Below are 22,557 nucleotides of genomic sequence, written 5' to 3' on the forward strand. Positions count from 1 at the left end.
TTATCACTTAAATCTTTAAAGCTGCATTTCTCTGGTTGTATAGATTGTTTTTTTGTTGTTTAGATCTTGCTTTATTTATTCATTTCTACTCTATTTTTCTAAATTAGTGTGGGATTTTTCTTTCTTTCTTCCTAAATTATGACTGACTACTCTGTGCCAAGCTACCAGAGGGTTGAGCATAGGTTAATTTGGGGATTTGCTTGTGGTAGGATTATGGTTGCTGCTTGAGTAGCGTTACCTCGCTCAACCAGTAACGCAATTTTTTACAGCACTAAATACCTTCTGCACATAAAAGTTAGTCCCCTTGCAAGTATTTGCAAGTCTTTGTGGCAGTGCAAACATGATGTAAATCTGGGCAGTGGAGTGTATTTAAAAAAAACAAGTTAGATAAACGTTTGTTCCGGAGACATCTTTAGAATTTAAAAGTATTAAAGCCCTTGAGATTCACCCACTATAAATATTTCAGTGAATTTTTAATATTGTGGTTGTTGTGGATTTAATAGACAGGTCCCTCGAGAAGTGACAGATCCAGCAGCAATCATGGGCATCCAGTGCAGCACATGGCCCTTTAGGGTGGGGCTCCTGACGCATTGGTTGCCATGCTTTTTTCGTAGCAGGGAAGAAACAACCTCACCATGTGCTGGAAGAATAATTCTAGTGTGTCAGAGACAACAGTTTTTCATTTTTGTAAAAAAAAACACAAAATATTAAAAACAATCCAGTCATTCAGTTGGCATTTCGGAAAAAGTGCTAATCCCGTATGGATGGAAGAACTTTCAACATAATATCCAGTCTTTTAATAACCCATCTTATGCAGGGAACTTTCTGGGCTTGTATTTGTCTTGAGAACTGTTGTCTCAATGTACTGTAAAACTGAGCTTAACATAAAACCTTTTGAATTATACAGGTGCAGATTGTAAATAAACCTCTTGTTTCTTCCACAGTTGGCCATCAGTGAGGAGATAACTGGTAAGCAAACAAGAGTACTTTTACACAAGATATGTAAATTGACTGTCAGAGAAAGGAGGATTGTCTTTGCTGCCAAAATTGTTTTGTATTTAAAACCTAAATTGTGCTCTATTTGCTCAGTTTGAAGACAACATATTCTAATGGTTGGTGATCCTGCAGGATCCTTACGTGCACTCTCTCCATGTGCCAGACTGGATCTGGAAATTTTTATCTGCCAAAGCCATTCACAATCACCAGGTGGAGCTATACAATGTGGAGTGGAACCACATAGTCTCCAATACTGACATCATCCTTTGCTGATTGTTTTGGTTTTTCATTGGAAATTTGGACTTTTGAGAGCAGGTCCTTCTTGATGGTGTAAGAATTTAAGTGCTGCACTACTTGCAGGAGGCAGATGTCAGTCACTGACCCACAGAAGGAGAGCCTTTGGTGTTTTGGTAAATCAGATGCCAACACGCCATGTGAGTTTGGTGCCCTTATAGATATGAAGGCAACAGTGGAAGGTGGGGCTAAGCTTCTGGTGGCATCTTTCTGGAAACCTAAGTTGAGGTCGCCGTGCAGGTCTAGATATCAGGAACATTATCACACCCATTCAAGCAGTCTGCCTTTCAGCTTTTGTATGAAGCATGAGAGATCTAAGAGCTCTTCTTCATCTTCCTCTTCACACCCACTCTACAGGGTCTTCCTCTGGCCACTTTTCCTCCTCTAACTTTCAGGATCCAGTCTGCCGCCTGGATCTTTATGTGAGGAACCTGCCGGAGCCAAACCATCCACCAGAAAGCACAGCACCAGAAAACATGTCTATTATCGTATGTATGGAACCACTTCTCATCAGGGCTTCTGTCTTTTTAAGAAGACAGGACCAACAATTCTCAGTGGGGTTTCTGTACCTTTAAGCGAACAGTAGGAACATTTCCTATCAGGGTCTTAATACTTTTGAGTGAACAATACAGACACTTTGCATTAAGGCTTCTGTACATTTAAAAGGACAGAGCCAACAGTTTTCAGTTGGGCTCCTAAAATGGGCAGCACCAATACAGCTAATCAGGCCTTCTATACCTTTCAGTGGACAGTAGCAACACTTTGCATAAGGGCTTCCTGCACTTCTAAGTGGGCAGGGCCAATGCTTCCCAAGGAGTCATCTAAATTCATGCAGTTAAGTGGACACTTCCAACACTTTGCATCAGGGCTTCCGGTAACTTTAGGTGAACTGTTCCAACACTTTTTATTGATCTTCAAAATCCTTACATGGACAGTGACAACATTTCTCATCATGGCTTTTATATAGTTAAATGGACAGTCCGAACCCTTCACAATGTGGCTTCTTATCAAGGCTTCTGCACAGTGACAACACGTTAATCAAGCACTGTGTCCCTCTAAGCGGACAGTAAAATGAATTCTCATGATAGCCTCCATGCATATGTGTGGATAGTAGCAGCACTTTTCAAAAGGCCTTCGAGACATTGAGTCAACAGTGAACAATTACAGTGTCAAATTGTATATGAGTTCCAAGCCTCCTACCACCTGTGCGATTATGTCTCAACTGTTCAGCTTAGCCTCCCTTAGAGCCAAGTGCACATAGGGAGCTCCTTGGTTATCCTGTATGCGTGCAGTTGCCCACCACATGACACAGAGAAAATGCTTCAAAAACACTACCATCAGTTTTCTATTTCCCAGCAGGGCCTCGCTAGTTGGATGAAACATGGAATTCTCAGTGGGACATCTTTACTTTTAAATTCTCAGTAAGCTTGACTGCTATTCGATAATGACCTGAAATTCTAAGTGGGACTGCTAAACTTTCAATCAGACAGTACTGGGACTTCTCAGCAGAGCTAGAGTTCTTTAATGTGACAGGACAGCGACTTCTCATCAGGGCTCGGGTTCTTTTAATACAACAGGGCATTGACTTCTCAGCAGGGCTGGGGTAATTTTAATTGTACACGGGCTTCCCAATAGCGCAAGCATGTATTTAATTGGAGAGAACCTGGGCTTCTCAGTAGGGCAGGGGTACTTATAAGTGAACAGTATCTAGGCTTCTCAGCAGAGGTGGGGTACTGTTAATCGGGCAGTGCTTAGGCTTCTCAACAGGACTAGGGTAATGGGTTTCTCAGCAAGGCTAGGGTACTTTTAATTGGACAATACCTAGTTTTTTCAGCAGGGTTAGGATTTCTTTAATGAGACAATAATGGAACTTCTCAGCATGGTTAGGGTACTTGAATTGGACAGCACTTGGTCGTCTCAGCATAGCTAGGATACTTGAATTAGATGATAGCTGATCTTCTCAGCAAGGCTATGATACTTGAATTGGGTGATATCTGGTCTTCTCAGCATGACTAGGATACTTGAATTGGACGGTTTTGGTCTTCTCAGCATAGTCAGGGTACTTGAATTGGACGATATCTGGTCTTCTCAGCATGTCTAGGGTACTTGAATTGGACTGCACCTGGTCTTCTCAGCATAGCTAGGGTACTTGAATTGGATGATATCTGGTCTTCTCAGCGTGTCTAGGGTACTTGTATTGGACAGTATCAGGTCTTTTCAGCATGGCTAGGGTACTTGAATTGGATGGCACTGGTCTTCTCACCAAAACTAGGGTAATTGAATTGGATGATATCTAGTCTTCTCGGCATGGCTAGGGTACTTTCATTGGACGGTATCTAGTCTTCTCAGCATGGCTAGGGCACTTGAATTGGATGGCACCTGGTCTTCTCAGCATAGCTAGGGTACTTGAATTGAATGATATCTGATCTTCTCAGCATGGCTAGGGTATTTGAATTGGACAGTATCTAGTCTTCTAAGCATGCCTAGAGTACTTGAATTGGACAGTATCTTGTCTTCTCAGCGTGGCTAGGGTACTTGAATTTAATGATTTCTGGTCTTCTCAGGATGGGTAGGGTAGTTAAATTGAATGCTATCCGGTCTTCTCAGCATGGCTAGGATACTTGAATTGGATGGTATCTTGTCATTTCAGCATGGCTAGGCCACTTGAATTGGGCGGTACCTGGCCTTCTCTATAGGGTTGTTATACATTCAATACTGAAGCCTCATCACATATGAGCGGGCATACTTGTCCATGCCAGCACTTGTCAGTAGATATGCTTTGCATTTACCGGCAGATGACTGATGTTTCTCATCAGGACCCTTGTATATCTCAATGGGACAAAACCAGCACTTCTTTAGAAGTACTTCTGCAACTACAGTGGAGGTTATTAGCAGGTTTTCTAAACCTTGTGTGAAGCAGTAAGGTTCCTTCTCAGCAGAGCTGCTTTACCTTCCTTTGGGCAGTAGTACTGTTTCTCACCAGGTTCGGTAAACCTTCTTTGGGGCACTAGCATACTTCTTAGCAGGTTTCTTATACCTTCCATGGGCTGGTAGCATTATTTCTGAGCAGGTTTGTTAAACCTTCCATGCAGTCATAACCTTATTTCTCTGCGCGGCATGCGGGTGTTACAGGGCGCCGGGTGGCACCCAGGGGGAGGTGGGGGAGCAGGGAAGGGTGGCAGATATTGATAAAATTAAAAAAATTAAAAACGTAACTGCGCGCCGTGCTCCTCCGCCGCTCCTCCGCCGCTCCTCCGTCTCCTCCGTAGGCTGCAGGCACAGGCTCCCAGCCCGCCCTGTGCCAATCCTGATGCTGCTCAGAGCAGCATTAGGATTGGATGGGAGTGCCCACCCAGGGTGCTCCTGGGCAGTCTGGGAGCCTGTACCTGCTCTCTCCAGCTCAGCACCACAGTTCCGGGCTGGAGGGAGCCTACCACGCATGTATGTTTGGCTGGCCCAAGACGGCTGGCCAAACACACAAACGCACTGAGGGTAGTGCACAGTGCACTCCCCTCGTCCCTGTCATCCCCAATGCCCCGCCCCTTTAACAATGAAAGGATAATAAAATAAACTTAGTTATTATCCTTTCATTGTTAAAGGATTTGCAGCGGTTGCTGATGGCGGGGGTTGGCGCTCCTCCGCAATAGCAGATGAGCCGCCACTGGGTACCATACTTTCCATGGGATAATAGCATCACTTCTCAGCAGGTTTCCTAAGTCTTCCATGGGGCAGTAGGGTTACTTTTCAGCTGGTTTGCTACACCTTCATCAACCATAGGGTAGTATCACTACTTCTCAGCAGGCTTGCTACATCTTCCATGAACTAATGGCATTACATCTCAGCAGGTTTCCTATACCTTCCATGGGGTAGTAGCATTACTTCTCAGGAGGTTTTCTATACCTTTCAGGGGTTGTAGCATTACTTCTCAGCAGATTTTCTATACCTTTCAGGGATTGTAGCAATACTTCTCATCAGGGCTGTTTTACTTTCATTGAATCAGTGTTAACTACTCTTCTTTATTTAGCTTCTATCATTCTAGACGTAGTAGAAGTCCTTCTTCAAAGTGCTGCTACATTTCCATTGGGTTTGACTGTCGCTTCCCAGTGGGTCTGCTGCACCTTTAATGGGATAGTTAATCTCTTCTTAGTTGTGGTGTCATACTTGTATGGAACATTACAAACATGGCATCATGCCTGCCATGCCTTTAGTGTGGAACGGCTATTTCTCCCCATCAGGTCTGGAGTACTTGTAAAGGGAGTGTAATAGCATGATAGGATTGTGAGGTCACTTCCTGCTACACCATACCACACTGTTACACTTAGTGTTCCCATATTGTAAGGGCGTGTGCCTGGCTTTCCATATTGTCCTCAAATGCAGTCCGGTGCCCCTCACAGCTTTAACAGCAGTCAAGTGATGGGAACGGTTGATGTGGAGAAGCTACCACTTGACTCATTGGAAGAGTGAGGCTGTATGGAAGTAGATTCACTTCTATGAATCTATCTGTGATTCTAGTGCCTATGGTAACACATTGAAGTCTCTTTGAGCCCTCAGTAGATGCAAGGGTACCACATTCTCTGACGTGGTCTCACATCCAGATTTCAGCACTTGTCACATGTCACTTTCTCCCTAGATTCCATGGTACTGGGACAGGTCCTAGAAGCCCTCAAGTCCATCCCAGCAGACTGCACAGAGGCCCAGGACATCCTTGAGACAATCTTCAAGGCACAGAATGAGACAATCTTCAATGCACAGAATGATACAATCGTCAATGCACAGAATGATACAACCTTCAATATACAGAACGGTGAGTGATTGAGAGCAGGCGAGGGCCTGATACAAGCCTTGTATACTGATCAAAGACAGCGAGAGGAACAAAGGAAGAAATGAGGGGAGAAGAGAGGAGAGGGCAGTAGAGGTGAGAGGAGGGGAGAGGAAGGGGCAGTAGAGGAGAGGGTGGGAGAGGAAGGTGAAGGAACAGAGGAGGAGAGGACAGGGTACAAGAAGAGATGATGAGCAGAGAGGAGGAAGAGAAGAGAGCTGTGGACGAGCAGAGAGGAGAGGAATACCGATGAAATGAGAGGAGAAGAAAGAGGGGAGGATGAGAGGGGAGACGAGGTGAGGAGAACAGTTGCAGGGGGATGACTTACAAATGAGTGTTTAGTGCAATAAAACAGGAGAGAAGGAGGGGGGCTGGGTTGATCATGGGGGATAGAGGGCAAAGGCGGGGGAGAGGAGATGGGGGTTCACAAACATTTTAAACAGAAAAGCATTCCTAAATGCAATGTTGTCATCAAAATATGTTTTTTCTGGACAGTTGTGACAACTCATTTTAATAGTGTGAGTTTGGCGTCCTATATCTGTTCTAAATATAGATACAGTACACGCCTATATCATCAGTTTTGGGGCTGGTAATTAACATGTCAGCCATTACGAATGGGAGAGTCTGGTGCCTGTTCGCTTATAATTCTCTCTCCCAGATTTCACCCAAAAAGCTTGGGGCCAGATTTACAAGGCACGTGCGCCCCTAAGCGCCACATTTGCGGCAATATTTTTGCCACAAATGTGATGCTAATGGGCCACTACCATAGTGTCATATTTACAAGGTGACGAAAGCTAAGGTTTTCGCCACCTTGTAAACCCTTTGCGCTACATCATGCATAACATATGCACGATGTATGCAAAGGGGATATTCCCTTATTAGAGGGTCGCTAAAAATGGCGCAATGGAATCTACAAGATTCAATTGTGCCATTTCTAGTGTCATTTTTAACGCCTACTTAAAGCAGGCGTTAAAATGAGGCTATCATTGATTTCAATAGGCCTCTTAACAATATACTGGATTAGCGTCATTTTTTTTAAGCTAATCAAGTATGGCGTTACAATAGCATCAAAAAAATGATGCTATTGGCCCTAACGTGCACCATGGTGCGCAGTATTGTAAATAGAGCGCTACCAGGATAGCATTAGGGGATGCGGGGGATGCATGAAAAGTGACACCTCACTAGTGATGGGCCACTTTCTTGTAAATATGGCTTTTGATTTCTTGAGAAATAAAATGAAAAGTGTCAAACGTCTGTGCCTATAAGTGTGAAACTCTATTACAATGCATTTATTTGTCGGCCCCCACGCTTCTGGTTACTGCCTTTTCCACATTCCATCTGTTGTTGCAGGCCTCCATTTCAATTTGATTACAAAGTGGTCATGTTTAACTTGATAAAGGGGATGAAATGTGCAGGTGTTCTAGAAAAAGAATATGTTTATTTCCAGTAGACAATGCTGTACGTAAAACAGTAATCATTTTACACGCTTTCAAAATGGAAGATGGCCCACCGTTGAGGCTGTTTCATTTCATGACAAATTCTAGAAAATTAATTTTGTTTCCATTCACATTAAACCATATTCCAAATCCTTAGCTAAATAATCTTTTCAGTATTTTGACAATCATATAACTCTTGAATACCTCCTTCAAAATATGTGCCACACACTAAGAACATATAAAAAAAAGTAGAAAAAGTAAAAACACATCAACAATACCAGCAGTGAATCTGGGACCGCCAAAGAGAGGACCAGAGCTCACCTGTAGGTATCTCTTTAAAGACAGAACTCCATAGTGGTCCTCATAGCAAGGAACAAACACCTCCAGGCAGAGACAGCATCCATATCTCCGGGTTATAGCCAAAAGAAACCAAGCCTTAAAAGGAAGAAATAAACAAGTCTTATAAAGTGTGGCTAATCACCTGTGAGGATATGAAGGCGATGAGAATCCTGCTACAGAGGTAGGGCTCAGTCGAACAGCCAGGTCTTGAGTCTTCTCCTGAATTCCAGCAGAAAGGATGAGGTCCGAAGGTGAAGGTGTAGGTCGCTCCAGGTCTTGGCCAGGAGGAAGGAGAAGTAACATCCTCCACTATTGCTTCGACGGATGTGAGGGGTGCGATCGAGGGAAAGGGAGGCGAAACGCAGGTGTCTGGCGGGTTGGTGCAATATCAGTAAGTGGTTGATGTATGCTGGTTTTTAGTTGAGCAGGGCTTTGTAGGTGTGGACCATGATCAGGGTGCCGCCTTCTGTGGTGATGGTGCAATGGATGGTTTCCTTGTGGATGATGGTGATTCCACCTCCATGTCTGTTGATGCAGTCTTATATTTTATGTTGTAGCTGTTTGGGTGTTGCTGAGGTGATGACAGGCGCGTATGCAGTGGTGAGCCAGGTCTCAGTGAGGAAGATGATGTCGGGGTGAGAGAGGTGATGGTGTCCCAGATATTGGTGGCGTGCTTACAAAGAGATCATGCATTGAGCAGGAGGCAGTGGAGATGGTCTGGGGTGGCCGTGGTAAGAGTGGTTGTGGTTGCCCTGCATGCGGGTGCTCCAGTGTTGCAAGAGAAGAGACAGTGCCTGCAGGTGAAAGATCGAGGCGAGGTGCAATAGCAATTGTTGTTGCAGAATGCTGGGTGCAGGGCTCAGAGTTAGCTTTGGGTGGCGGGAAAGCCAGGGTCTTGGTGCTGGGTGCAGTCCAGTCGTAGACAGATGCAGATGGGCTTGCCTTTGGCATGACATGAGCACGCGTGCTGCTTGCCTCCAATGCGCGGCCACGCTGCGGCCTCCATAGGTAGGTCCTGGGAGCAGCGAGGGGTCCTGGGAGGTAGTGGGCGGGGCCGTCTAGAGGCAGGAAGCTGGGGGAAGGAGCAGGGCAAAAAATGGCAGGTAAATTGAGCGGGCGGCGGGGGAGCGATGGCAAAACAATAGCTGAACAGTTAGAGAAGTAAAGCAAACGAATTATGACAGCATATCCAGTGTAAAAACGGCTCCACAAGTACAGTATTAACAAAAAAACAAGAAATAATAGAGAGGTAAGGATCGTGAGGGGTCTGAGATGAATGGCTGTGCAGGGAGACAGTATCCTTATTGAATGAACAGAAGGACAAAAGAAACGATCAGCTGGAGTACGAGCGAGACCGCAGGAGAGAGGAGGAGCTGGCACGAGGAGACTAAAAACAGAGGGAAACAGGAGGCAGCGAGACGGAGAAGAGAGGCAGTGAGGGAGAGTGAGGGAGAATGAGGGAAACAGATAAAGACAGAGACAGGAAGACGGGAATAGCGACGGAGAGACGGAAGGGGGAGAGAAAAAGAGAGAGAAAGACGCGTTAACAGAGAGAGAGAAAAAAAAGAGGAAGTTTGAGAAAGTTAGAGAGGAAAGGGGGAGGAGCAGAGAGAAAGAGAGAGGGGGACACAAAGAGGAAATGAGATGGAGAGCGACAGAAAGAAAAAAAGACTGCGGTAGGAAGAGAAGGAAGAGATGCGAGAGAGAAACTAAGAGAGAGAGCGAGAAAGAGTGAGAGACAGCAGGGACTAAGAGAGATTCTTGCAATGTAAATACACTGTTGTGTAATTATTAGCACCATCAATGTATCCGGGGATAAATCCATTGAGATTCTAACACGTGCAAATAAAATGCAGCTGCAGCGTGCCACGTGCCTGTGGTCTAGCCCACGACCCGTTCTTGCACCCAGAAGAAATCAGCATTTAGATTACTCAAGAGCGCTGTAACTACCAGCCGGTTCAACCTTGAACATGCAACTGTTTCAGATGGAACCGCCCTCTCCTGTGAGCCTGAGCCACACGTCACGTTTCACGAGAGACAGGCGTGGGCTGACCGGTCATTTCACTGCTGACCTTTCACTTTACATTTGTCCTAGTGATGCCACAGAATAGAAAGACATAGACAGGCCCCCGGGCGCCACCGTAGTGTCACTTTTTTGACGCTCCTGTGGCGCACACTGTAGCGTCATATCTACAAGGACACGTAAAGCCACCCTGTGGCTTTTCATGGACTTGTAGATTTGGAATGAGGCAACACAGTAAACAGAATATATTTTTTTCGTATATCACAGAGCTGCAGTGGAAATGCACAGAACAATGCACATCCACATTCACAAACAGGCCTTTTTGATCCAAATGTCCACAACTTATGTTTACACGACTCACAGTGAGAGTACACAATGACAGAGATGGAATATTTCTTTGTATTTTTGTAGGTTCTACAAAATTAAAGGAAGCTGTCTCATCGCTCCAGCGACTGGCAGAGGAGAAGTGTGCAGAAACAAACGGACTAAAATACATCTCCAGTCAAATCCTAGAATCCAACAAAGGTAAGAGAGACACTACATAAAAAGAAGAGACGTGAACAGTGCGTGATGGAGATCGTTAGACATTGTGGGAATTTTATTATTAGTTGAGGGAGGTGAACCCCTACTCAAACAGCAACCACAATTCTTGTCAGAATGGAATGTAAGCAAACCCCAGATTAACCCTCTGGTAGCTTGGCACGAAAGTAGTCAGGCTTAATTTAGGGCCAATGTGCAAAGTATTTATGCAGAATTTCAAACAGTAATTCTGTGAAAACACAACACAAGAATAATCCCACATTATTTCAGAAACATAAAGAAAAAATTAATAAATTATTTGACATCAGAACAACAACAATTCAAGTAGTCAAATCAAATCAAATCATTAACATTTATAAAGCGCGCTACTCACCCGTGCGGGTCTCAAGGCGCTAGGGGGGAAAGGGGGGGTTATCGCTGCTCGAACAGCCAAGTCTTTAGGAGTCTCCGGAAAGCGGAGTGGTCCTGGGTGGTCCTGAGGCTGGTGGGGAGGGAGTTCCAGGTCTTGGCCGCCAGGAAGGAGAAAGATCTCCCACCCGCCGTGGAGCGGCGGGTGCGAGGGACGGCAGCAAGTGCGAGGCCAGCGGAGCGGAGGGGGCGGGTGGGGACGTAGAAGCTGAGGCGTCTGTTGAGGTATTCCGGTCCCTTGTTGTGGAGGGCTTTGTGTGCGTGGGTGAGAAGACGGAAGGTGATCCTTTTGCTGACTGGGAGCCAATGCAGGTGTCTCAGGTGTGCGGAGATGTGGCTGTTGCGGGGTACGTCGAGGATGAGGCGGGCCGAGGCGTTTTGGATGCGTTGCAGGCGGTTTTGGAGTTTGGCGGTGGTCCCGGCGTAGAGGGTGTTGCCGTAGTCCAGGCGACTCGTGACAAGGGCGTGGGTCACGGTTTTTCTGGTGTCGGCGGGGATCCAGCGGAAGATCTTGCGGAGCATGCGGAGAGTGAGGAAGCAGGCGGAGGACACGGCGTTGACTTGCTTGGTCATGGTGAGAAGAGGGTCCAAGATGAAGCCGAGGTTGCGGGCGTGGTCTGCGGGGGTCGGTGCGGTGCCGAGGGCCGTGGGCCACCAGGAGTCGTCCCAGGCGGACGGGGTGTTGCCGAGGATGAGGACTTCCGTTTTTTCAGAGTTCAGCTTTAGGCGGCTGAGCCTCATCCAATCTGCGACGTCCTTCATACCCTCTTGTAGGTTGGTCTTGGCGCTGGCGGGGTCCTTGGTGAGGGAGAGTACAAGTTGGGTGTCGTCGGCGTAGGAGGTGATGATGATGTCGTGCTTGCGTACGATGTCGGCGAGGGGGCTCATGTAGACATTGAAGAGTGTCGGGCTGAGCGATGAGCCTTGAGGTACGCCGCAGATGATCTTGGTGGGTTCTGAGCGAAACGGAGGGAGGTAAACTCTTTGGGAGCGGTTAGCGAGGAAGGAGGCGATCCAGTCCAGGGCCTGGCCTTGGATCCCGGTGGAGCGTAGGCGGGTGATTAGGGTGCGGTGACAGACGGTGTCAAAGGCAGCCGAGAGGTCGAGGAGAATGAGGGCGACTGTTTCACCGTTGTCCATCAGGGTTCTGATGTCGTCTGTGACTGAGATGAGGGCGGTTTCCGTGCTGTGGTTGGTTCGGAATCCGGTTTGTGAAGGGTCGAGCAGGTTGTTGTCTTCCAGGAAGGTGGTCAGCTGTTTGTTGACGGTCTTTTCTATTACCTTGGCTGGGAAAGGTAGAAGAGAGATGGGGCGGAAGTTTTTCAGGTCGCTTGGGTCAGCCGTAGGTTTCTTTAGTAGGGCGTTGACTTCAGCGTGCTTCCAGCATTCGGGGAAGGTAGCAGAAGAAAAAGAAGAGTTGATGACGGTCTGGAGGTGCGGGGCGATGATGTCGTCGGCTTTGTTAAAGATGAAGTGCGGGCAGGGGTCCGAAGGGGCGCCGGAGTGGATAGAGTTCATGATGGATTTGGTTTCTTCCGTGTTGATGTGGGTCCAGTTGTTGAGGGTGATGTCCGGGGAAGCGGGTTCAGTGGTGTATGGTTGGGTCTGGTGTCCGAAGCTGTCGTGGAGGTCGCTGATCTTGCGATGGAAGAAAGTGGCGAGGGATTCGCACAAATCCTGTGAGGGCGTGACGGCGTTGGCGCTGGCGCTGGGGTTGGAGAACTCTTTGACGATGCTGAAGAGTTCTCTGCTGTTGTGGCTGTTTTTGTCTAGTCTGTCGGTGAAAAAGTTCCTTTTGGCAGTGCGGATCAGGTGGTGGTGTTCGCGTGTGGCGTTCTTGAGGGCGGTCATGTTGTCAGCGGTGTGGTCCTTGCGCCAGGCCTTCTCAAGGGCACGACAAGTTTTCTTTGATTCTTTGAGGGTGTCAGAGAACCAGAGAGGTTTTTTGGTGTTGGTCTGTCGATGCGTGCGTTTGAGGGGAGCAAGGTTGTCAGCGCAGTTGGAGATCCAGTTTGTGAGGTTGAGAGCTGCGTCGTTGGGGTCGGTGGTGAGGGTGGGTTGGTTGGCGGCGAGAGCGGAGAAGAGTTGCTCTTCAGGGATCTTGTTCCACTGTCGACGAGGGATGGGTTGAGTGCGGAGGTGGGAGGTCTCGCGTCGGAATGTGAAGTGGACGCAGCTGTGGTCGGTCCAGTGTAGGGCAGAGGTGTGGCTGAAGAAGACGTGTTTGCTGGCGGAGAAGATAGGGTCGAGCGTGTGTCCGGCGATGTGGGTGGCGGTGTTCACCAGTTGTTTGAGGCCGAGGTTGGCGAGGTTGTCGAGCAGGGTGGTGGTGTTGGGGTCGTTGTTTTGTTCCAGATGGAAGTTGAGGTTGCCTAGGAGGATGTAGTCCGGTGAGGCGAGGGCGTGCGGGGAGATGAAGTCGGCGATGGTGTCGCTGAAAGAGGCGCGAGGTCCGGGAGGACGGTAGACGAGGGATCCTCTGAGGGTGGTCCTTGGGTCGGTGCGAATCTGAAAATGCAGGTGTTCAGCGGCGAGGGGGGGGTCTTCGGTGGAGGTGGTGACGCTGATGGAGTCTTTGAAGATGATGGCGACACCTCCTCCTACTTGGTTGGTGCGGTCTTTTCTGGAGATCTTGTAGCCTTCGGGGATGGCGGTAGCGATGTCTAGAGCAGAGGAGGCGTTCATCCATGTCTCCGTGATGAAGGCGACGTCCGGGGCTGTGGAGTCCAGGAGGTCCCAAAGTTCAACGGCGTGCTTGTGGACGGAACGAGCGTTGACCAGGATGCACTTGAGGTGGTTGATGGCGCGTGGGCTTGTGGTCGTGGTAGTTGCGTGGTGGAAGATGCGTTTGCAGGAGTTGCAGGCGAAGGGTCCATGGGTGCGTTTGGGGTGAGCTAGGAAGCAGGTTTTGGAGCGCCCTGGGTTGAGGGCGTGGAGGGTGGTGGGGTCGTAGCGGATCAGCGGGGCTTGGGGGAGCTGGGGACCAGGGGTCGTGGCGCTGGGCGCGGGCCAGGCGCGGACGGGCGCAGACGGGCTTGCCTCTGGCGCGCCTCCGGCGCGCCAGCGGCGTGCCCGCTGCGCAGTCGCGCAGCGGCCGCCATAAGAGGTAGGAGGGGTCAGCTGGGGGCGAATGGGAGCTGGGGGGCGGGGGCGTGCAGGAGGTCGCGGCGGGAAAGCGCGAGGGAGGGGGGGGGGACAGGTAGAGTGAGAGGAGCTGGGGGAGGGGGTTTAGGGTGGAGGAGGGTGAGTGTTAGGAGGTTTGGAGATTAGGGAGAGAGATAGGAGTAGGGTTGTGAAGATAGGGGAGGGGGGGTTGTAGAGGTGGGTGAGGGAGAGAGGTAGAGTGAGAGGATAGGGAGATAGGTAGTAGAGGGGGTGGCGGGAGGGGGGAGAGATAGAGAAATAGATAGAGAAAATAGATAGAGAAGTCGATAGATAGGGAAATAGATAGATAGACAGATAGGTAGGTAGGAGGAGGTGGAGAGTGGGGGAGTCAGATAGTGAGATAGGGAGCTAGAGAGATAGGAAGATAGGAGGAGTGAGGGAGGTAGATAGCGAACGGGTTAGCTAGGGGTGAGAGAGGGGGAGGCGAGTGAGGGAGGGGGATGAGGAAGGAGCAGGAGGGCAGGCTCGGGGGAAGAAGACGGAGGAGGTAGAAGAGCCGAAGACAGGAGAACAGAAGACAGAAGAACAGAAGACAGAAGAACAGAAGACAGAAGAACAGAAGACCGGAAGAGCAGAAGACCGGAAGAGCAGAAGACAGAAGAACAGAAGAACAGAAGACAGAAGATCGGAAGAGCAGAAGAACAGAGAAGAACACAGAAGAACACAGAAGAAGAACACAGAAGCACCGAGAAGAACAGAGAAGAAGAACACAGAAGACCGGAAGAACACAGAAGAACAGAAGGGAAGAACAGAAGAACAGAAGAGAAGAACAGAAGAACACAGAAGAAGATTGCAGAGGGGGAGCGAGGAGGAAGAGACAGAGAGGAGGAAAAGAAGCAGGAGCAGGAGAGAAGGTGAGTGGCGCGGGGCAGGGCGAGGGGCTGGGAGGAGGGGGGTACTTACAGTTAGGTGGGTCTCAGGAACACAGGAACTCGGGAACTTGGAGGAGCTGCAGCGGCAGGGGGAGCGACCTACCCTTGGCCGAAGTTATTCTCTTTTAGAAGATGTAGGTAAAAATAGTGCTTAAAAGCACAAGCACCAACTGTTATTATCTGGTCACGGCAGACCAATACAAAGTCACAGGTCCAGGGTGACCGCAGTGGAGCACAGGCCACATACTAGGACCAAGTTAGCCAATCCGAGAAATGTACCTTAAATCCTGTTTGCCGATTGTTGTGCCATGCTGCAGTGGTCGGAGAAGGAAAGTGATATCCACATTGATGATGTGCCCCACAGTAGTGGTTCCAATGAGCTGTGAGGGATAGGAGGCAGGGTTGCATCGAAGTTACATCATGCTGCGTCAGTTCCGAGAAGCTAGGCAGGCTCCGATGCAGGTTTGCGGGAGGCTGCGTCGGTTCCAAAGAGGTATTGTGAAGAGCTGCATCTGGTTTATGTCGTCCTGCGTTGGTTCTGGTAAGACCAAGGCTAGGTTAGCAGACCACATTTGGCCCCATGTTTAAGGGTCCAGCACTTGAGGGGCACCACTTAGGGGGGTCAGAAGTCACAGCAGTCAGAGTCCACGTGCAGGGCTGAAGCTATTTGGAGCCTTTTCTGTCCCTGAGGCTCTGATCAGGAGGACAGCCAAGATGCAGGTCCAGTCCTTCCCTCTCAGACAGCAGGGTTATAATGATAATAATAACAATAATAATGATAATAATAACAACAATAATAATATTATAATTAATAATAATAATAATAATAATAATAATAATAATAATGACTCGTTAATATGCAAAATTAATAAAAAAACATTGCAAAACCTATGGAAAACAAGGGTCTTACAGAGCAAACTATTACAATATTAACATTTTTCCGAAACGGTTCAATTTAAAATGTATTAAGAAAGCATAGGAAGAAGCCATTATTCCTCTCTCAACTTGAAAACGCCATTCCTTGCCCTAAGCTGGAAGAATTAAATAATGTCTTGGTTCTTCTTGGCAGCATCCAATTCAATGGTCATAAGGTGTTTTAGTGCATAATGTCCACTGACATAAACCACTCGTATAACATTAAAGTTTTGTGTACCTAATGTCCACCTCCACAGACCATTCAAGTACATTATCAACTCAAACTCATGATCTTTAAAGAGCACAGTGCCAGTGGAAAGCAGGACCTTGCAATATTGCTGTATAAAGTGTCTTGGGACCTGATCTCAGCCTGGTTGGGTCAGTAGACCGATCCTTAGTTCAGCGTCATGGTGCTAGCCTCTCGAATTGGCCTACCCTGCTTCCAAACTTGATTCCAGCGCAAAATTACTTTATCTATAACATTTCCGATTAAAATGAAAATTTAAAAAAACATAGGAGGAAGCTAATTGTTCCTCTGTAAGCATGATAACACCATTCCTTGCTCTGTGCTGGAAAAATGAAATAATGTCTAGATTTGTTTTACTAGAAGCACTGCTGGCAAAGTATTTTGATACGTATTGTACATATTTTTCTCATAGCTTAAACTATTAGAAGAACCATAAAGTGCTTTGTGCCTAATGTCTGCCCAACACAGACCATTCAAGTACTTCCTCGACTAGGAATTCATGTGTTTTTTAAGTACTGTGCCTGAAAGAAGATGAGCCTTGGAACGTTTGCAATACACATGATTTTGCACCTAGTCTCAGCCCAGTTTGGGTCAGCAGACAGATTCTGGAAGCGCATTGTGCTAGTCTCCTAGTTAGACCTTCCCCGCTCCCAAAGTTGATTCAGTTTCAAGTTCGTTTATTTCTGACTTTTCCTTTCTAGTTCCAGAGTCAACATCTTTTTCTCTACACTTTGAAGATATTTTACCACTGCACAGTTCAGTCAAGGATCTGCAGGATTAAACCATGCTACTGCTGCCTCTCTGCATGACCTTGTTCCTCATTCGTTGAACTTCCTTCTTAGAATTGCTGTCGGTCTTCAAGAGTAGCTTCATGCAAACACAACACATGGATAAAATCTTCAGTCCCCTGACCACATAGTTTGCAACTGTCCTGCCCTTCTATTCTTCTCCATGATGGGGCATGACTTAATACAGGCAGGACTCTCAACCTTTGTTTTAAGACTTTTTCTTATATCAAGTTTATATAAAGCTCTCCTAAGTAGGGCAGGGTCTTGGTTTTCATATATATATATATATATATATATATATATATATATATATAAAATAAGGGTTAGCACTCCGTAACTATGCCTGGTTACAGCAGATATATCCTCCAGGAGTGATAGAGTGTTAGTACTTGATTTTTTTTAATTTTTTTTTATTTGACCACGCTCAGTGATAGAGCCCTTGCTGAAGTGAGGCCCAGATTAGTTAATGGCTGAATTGAGGCAGGTTCTTGCCGGAGATCAAGGACTCCTTTGTATTTCAAGCCTGAAGTGATGACTTAAGGTATCTGTGCTTGCTGCCTTGAAATTATGGCAGCAGTTCACAAAGACTGCCTGTTGGGCCAGCTATTGCTTCAGTAGGCCAAATTCCAATCTGATCCGAGCAGCAGACGCATATGACGGTAGTCTGAAAATGCTCCTGAAGATTTTTGTTATTGTTTTGGATGGTATTGTCCTGACCTCTCGGGGCCTCGCTCCTATAGGTTAAGATGGGAAGGATCTTTGCTTGGGCGCCTTGTAGAAAATGAGGTTAATGTTGGGCCCTTCAGTTTTGTGTACACAGCTCCCAAGCCTCCTGAAAGGGCATTGCCCTTCCTTTTAATATTTTCCAGTTCATTGCTAAACCTTCAATTTTCACTGAAGAACACTCCAAGATACTTGTAGGCATTGGCCAATTCTAGCTTACCTTTCCCCAGGTGCTAGGTATGGTGTTTCAACCCTTTTTTAGGGTCGAGCCGGCGTTGCATGCGCTCGCGCATGCGTATCGCAGCAAGACTCTTTTGTATTTAGAAAAGGGCTCGGAGCCCTGTCAACTTCACGTCAGTGTTTTTCATTGGTTCGTGTGCTTCCCTAATAAAATCTGCTTGCTTTCATTAGTCGAAGGCACGCATATGGCATGCCTTTTCCGGTGGCTAGCCCTCCTCGAGCGCAGCGACCAAGTACAGAAAACATGCGAGGCTCGCTGTTTTCCATCGGGCTCGTGGACTTCTTTTTCTCTAATTTACGAGCGTGATCTTGCTTGGCAGAAGTCGAGCGCTTTACATACTTGATTTCACTTTTTCAGGTTATGTACATAAATGCACTTTTGCCCGATAGGTGAAAAGTCGGGTTAAGAGTTTACAACGCGATCTGCTCTAACATGAGCAAACAAGAGACCTGTTGCATTGTAAATGCTTGTTTATTAATTGTTAAGGTTTTAGTTCATATTTATTGTCATTCCATTTTATCGGATTAGGCTAGAGTTGCATCCAGAAGCCGTTGTAAGCTCCCGTTTGTCATGCTGACTAGCAGCAGATTGTCATCGTAGAGTAAGCTGGAGAGTTGTATCCCTCCCAGTTTTAGGGTGTGACTGTTGATTTTATTTAGAGCTAGTGGAAGGTCAGAAAGGAAAACATTGAAAAGGGTTGTAGAAAGCATGCGTTCCTACTTTAAGCCTTGCGTTGTTTCTTTTGCACACTACAAGCCACCCCGCAGCTTCATCCAAAACCATGTATTAACATAAAGTATCTGTTTTGCCCTTAGCAGACCGTCTTGGATGTTCCATTTTGCCAGTTTGTGCCATCATTTCTCACAATCTTCTCTATCGAAGGCAGGTTGGTAGTCTATGGAGCATTGGTGAATTGATTGCTTATACAACACTGCAAAGTTAGTCAGGAATGAGAAGACCATGATGTTAGTTATTGTTTCCAAGTACTTGGTGAAGCCTGTTGGGTTTAGCGGGAGTAAAGCATTGTCTCCAGCCAAACACAAAAAACAATCCTAGTAGGGCCCCAGAGAAATATTTGGCCTAGTTGTCTATTCAGGCCACCAGATGGTAGTACCCATGCTTACTTTATCCCCTTTTATCCCCTCCTTTGAATATTTCTGAAATTATTGATCCTTTCGATGATGTTATAATGCTGTTACTACCTAAGATGTAATTAAAGAGTAGCGATAACTGTTCTGCCCTGATTAAAACTTCATGACATCTCAGGCCACAGTATACCATTGTAGTTTTACAAAAGTTGAAAGGCAGCCATGTTGTTTTAATCACACTTTAACTGTCTTCTGGGTTAGGGACTGAGATCTAGGTAAGTAGTAGGTTTTGTATTTTTCCCCACCAATTAAGACTCTATCAAAATGGTAATAGTTAAGAAAAGCTATTTATAAGTTTCTATATATTTGTATATGTTTTTAAAAAACTCACGGAGTACGATGGTACCAACTAGGAAGTACAGCGGTGCTTAAAAAAGCAATTAGAAGCAAAATAAATATGTAAAAAAGTTAAAAAATACACCCTACTATGCTATATTTCACAAATACAGGGGCATATTCATGAGCCCCTTGTGCAAGCGATGCATCTCTTTTTGTGACGTTCCGGCGGCACAAACGACAAAATCATATCTATGAGGCCACGCAAAGCCACTTTGTAAGGCAAGGCATCGCAAATCGCTGCATTACGTTACTCTGCTCTCAGAAGGCTTTCCATGGGCATTGTGGTGGGTGTTTCTATGCAACAACCATGGATTTTCACACTTTCCCAGATATACAAAACAATGTAAACCTGGGGAACCTAATCCCTACGCCTCCTAATGTGAGGCGTAACAAGGAGAAATAACTTTATTTCTCCTTGTTTTTTTCCTCTTTCCATTTGACAAAACACCTCTTAGGAAGGTGCCCCTTCCTGCTCAAGGAAGGTGCCCCTTCCTGCACAAAAGCAATCTTGCCAACAACACAGACACCCTTGCACCATGGTGCAAGGGTGCCTATTTTGGCACTAGGCTGCTGAAACGGCTCCAATGCAGGGGGAAAGGACAGGAATGCACAGTATTATGTAAATACTGTGCATTCCTGCCCTTTCACTTTGGTATAGGGCTGTGCAGCAATGTGGCTTGCTGCACTGCCCTGATGCCACACCCTATAAATGAGGGCCTTAGTGCATTACAGTGTATTTTAATTGTATATATACTTTTTAAAAAACGCAGTACAACAAAAGTAGTACACTACTTATAAACTTTAGAAAAAAATGAATTTGTAAAAGAAAATATACTGTAATACACTGTATTTCACAAATATAGTGTACTACACTGTATCTTTTATTTTTTTACATATTTATTTTTGTAACTACCATGGTACTTTGTAGGTACAAGCACAGTACTGCATACATGTTTTTAGATAAATTGGAAATGGGTAGGGAACTACAATAGAACCTACCAGTTACAAATATATAAGGACATAACCCAGAACACAGCCAAAGAGTGATGAAAACTACAAGGCTGCAATATACTTTTATAAACGTAGTCATTAGCCAATCATATATGGCCTTGGAGTCAGCATGCACATTGTGAAGTTATCGCAGTATACCAAGGCACAATATATAACAAAGTATTTTGCCACTTATAACTTGATTAATACTTAACCAATTTAGACCTAATACCAAAAAGGTCTCATGAGAAATTGGGCTGTAGGCTGACTGGGGTGTGAGTTCTGGCCAAGCAACAGCCACAATCCCTTGCAGGGTGAACCACAAAAAGTCACTAATTAAACCTGTGCTTAACCCTGGGTTGACTGGCACACAAAGCAGACAGGCTAAATTTAGAGGCTATGTGTATTTATGAATTACTCAAACAGCAATACAGTAAAAATACAACAAAGTAAAAATACCAAACCAATTTAGAGAAATGGATAACATTGTACTAAATTATTTGACACCAAAACCATGAAAATCCAATTAGTAGAACCAGAGTTCTGAAATTTTTAAATTTAAGGTTCAAAATAGCTTGTTGCCCAGAACGGGAGATCAGCTTAAACTAGCCCTTGGAGTGACTTCTGAACTCCTGCTTGCATGTGGTGATGCAGGGCTCTACAGCAGGGCTGCACTCTGAAAGTTCCAAGCAGGCTCCGAGCAGCAAAGTAGTCCTTCCAGGTACAGAAGTAGTCTGGCAGAGTGCACAGCAGGTCACAGCAGCAGGAAGTCCTCTGAGAGTCCTTCCACTGGTCCAGTAGTGAACTGAGGAGCAGGTCTGAGAGTCCTATTTTTATACCCTGGTGCCCTGCCCCTAGACGGTGGGAATAGTGTTTAAAGAGTTCTCTGAAGATCCAGGAATTTCCTGCCTCCTTTGCCCTGGCTCCTAGCTGTGTGCACTGACAATACAGGGTTGTTAAACCTATTGTGCGGTGGCAGAGCCCAGTCTATTCAGCTGCAAGTGGGGCTGTGCTTAGCTCCGCACCCCCAACAAGTCAGTTAACGGCCATTTAGGCTCTGCTAATCCCACTATTGTGTGACTGTCTGGGGTGAATTCACAACGTCTCAACTGTCAGTTAGACCAGTCATCTTACCTAAGGCAGGCTGCAGGCACAGAGGGCTAAAAACAGGAAAATGCCAACTTTCTAAAAGTGTCATTTTCAAACTTGTAATGATAAATCAGACTTTACAATTAAAGAGGGGTCATCTTTAAAAGTTCATAAATACCAAACATGAGATATCTACCACCTTTGGTTTTGTAATTATAAGTCACTCATTTTAATAAGGAATCCCCACAATAGTGAGAAAATGAATTTGTGAGTTTTCATTACTTGGACATGTAAAACTAAAAAGTACATGTCCTACCTTTAACTTACAAAGCACCCTGCCCTATCCCGAAGGGGGTTTTAAGGCTTGCAAAGGGTTTTAAATGCCAAGTCGACATGGCAGTGGGATACTGCCTTCAGGTGGCAAGGGTAGGCCTGGGACATGTTTTAAAGTGCTACTTACATGGGTTTTGCAATAAGTGGTGCAGGCCCACTGGTAGCATTTCATTTACAGGCCCTGGGTATATGGTATACCACTCTACAAGAGACTTACATGTAAATTAAATATACCAATTAGGTATATGCCAATCAAATCATGTTTTAGGGAGAGAGAGCACAACCACTTTAGAATGTGGTCCTAAGGCCAACAAGGAAAAAAAAAGAGAAAAAGTAGGAGGAGGAATGAAAGAAAGTTTGAGGGTGACCCTGTGTAGATTACCATTTCCATTGCATAATAATTATTGCTGCCAAATCTTATCTACACCAGTTTAGCCACGTTCACACTGTTGCCCAGATTTATCATACTTTCATGCACATTCCTGTCCTTTCCTTTCACTGGTGCACATTTGGCTGCCTAGCACCAACGCAGGCCCTTGCGTCATGGTGCAAGGATGCCTGCATTGCAGACAGGATTCATTTTGTGCAGGAAGGCATACCTTCCTGCACAAAAACAATCCTCAGAGGCATTTTCCTCTTTCTATGTGTGCTGCAGAATGTACGCCGCTCTGTGCCACTACTCTACGCTATTTGACTGTACTTCATGCCACTCTACTCTACACTATTCTAGTCCAAGTCACTCTACACCACTCCACTCTAAGGTACTCCATTCTACACCACTCCACTCTATATTATTTCATTCCACACTGCGCCACTTCACTATATGCTACTCCACCCCACTCTACAAGACTC

At 46.2% G+C, this 22,557-nt stretch overlaps 1 protein-coding gene across 1 annotated transcript in view; it reads left to right on the forward strand.

Annotated features, from left to right (window-relative positions):
- The window catches only part of LOC138286360 (embryonic protein UVS.2-like), a 159,326-nt gene that overhangs the window by 26,978 nt on the left and 109,791 nt on the right, over positions 1–22,557 (forward strand). The window contains exons 3-4 of the mRNA XM_069226519.1: positions 5,921–6,094; positions 10,319–10,432. Coding sequence (XP_069082620.1) covers positions 5,921–6,094; positions 10,319–10,432 — 288 coding nt within the window. The remainder of the gene's footprint in view (positions 1–5,920; positions 6,095–10,318; positions 10,433–22,557) is intronic.

The sequence above is a fragment of the Pleurodeles waltl genome, chromosome 3_2 (genome assembly GCF_031143425.1).
Source record: "Pleurodeles waltl isolate 20211129_DDA chromosome 3_2, aPleWal1.hap1.20221129, whole genome shotgun sequence".
NCBI classification, from domain to species: domain Eukaryota; kingdom Metazoa; phylum Chordata; class Amphibia; order Caudata; family Salamandridae; genus Pleurodeles; species Pleurodeles waltl.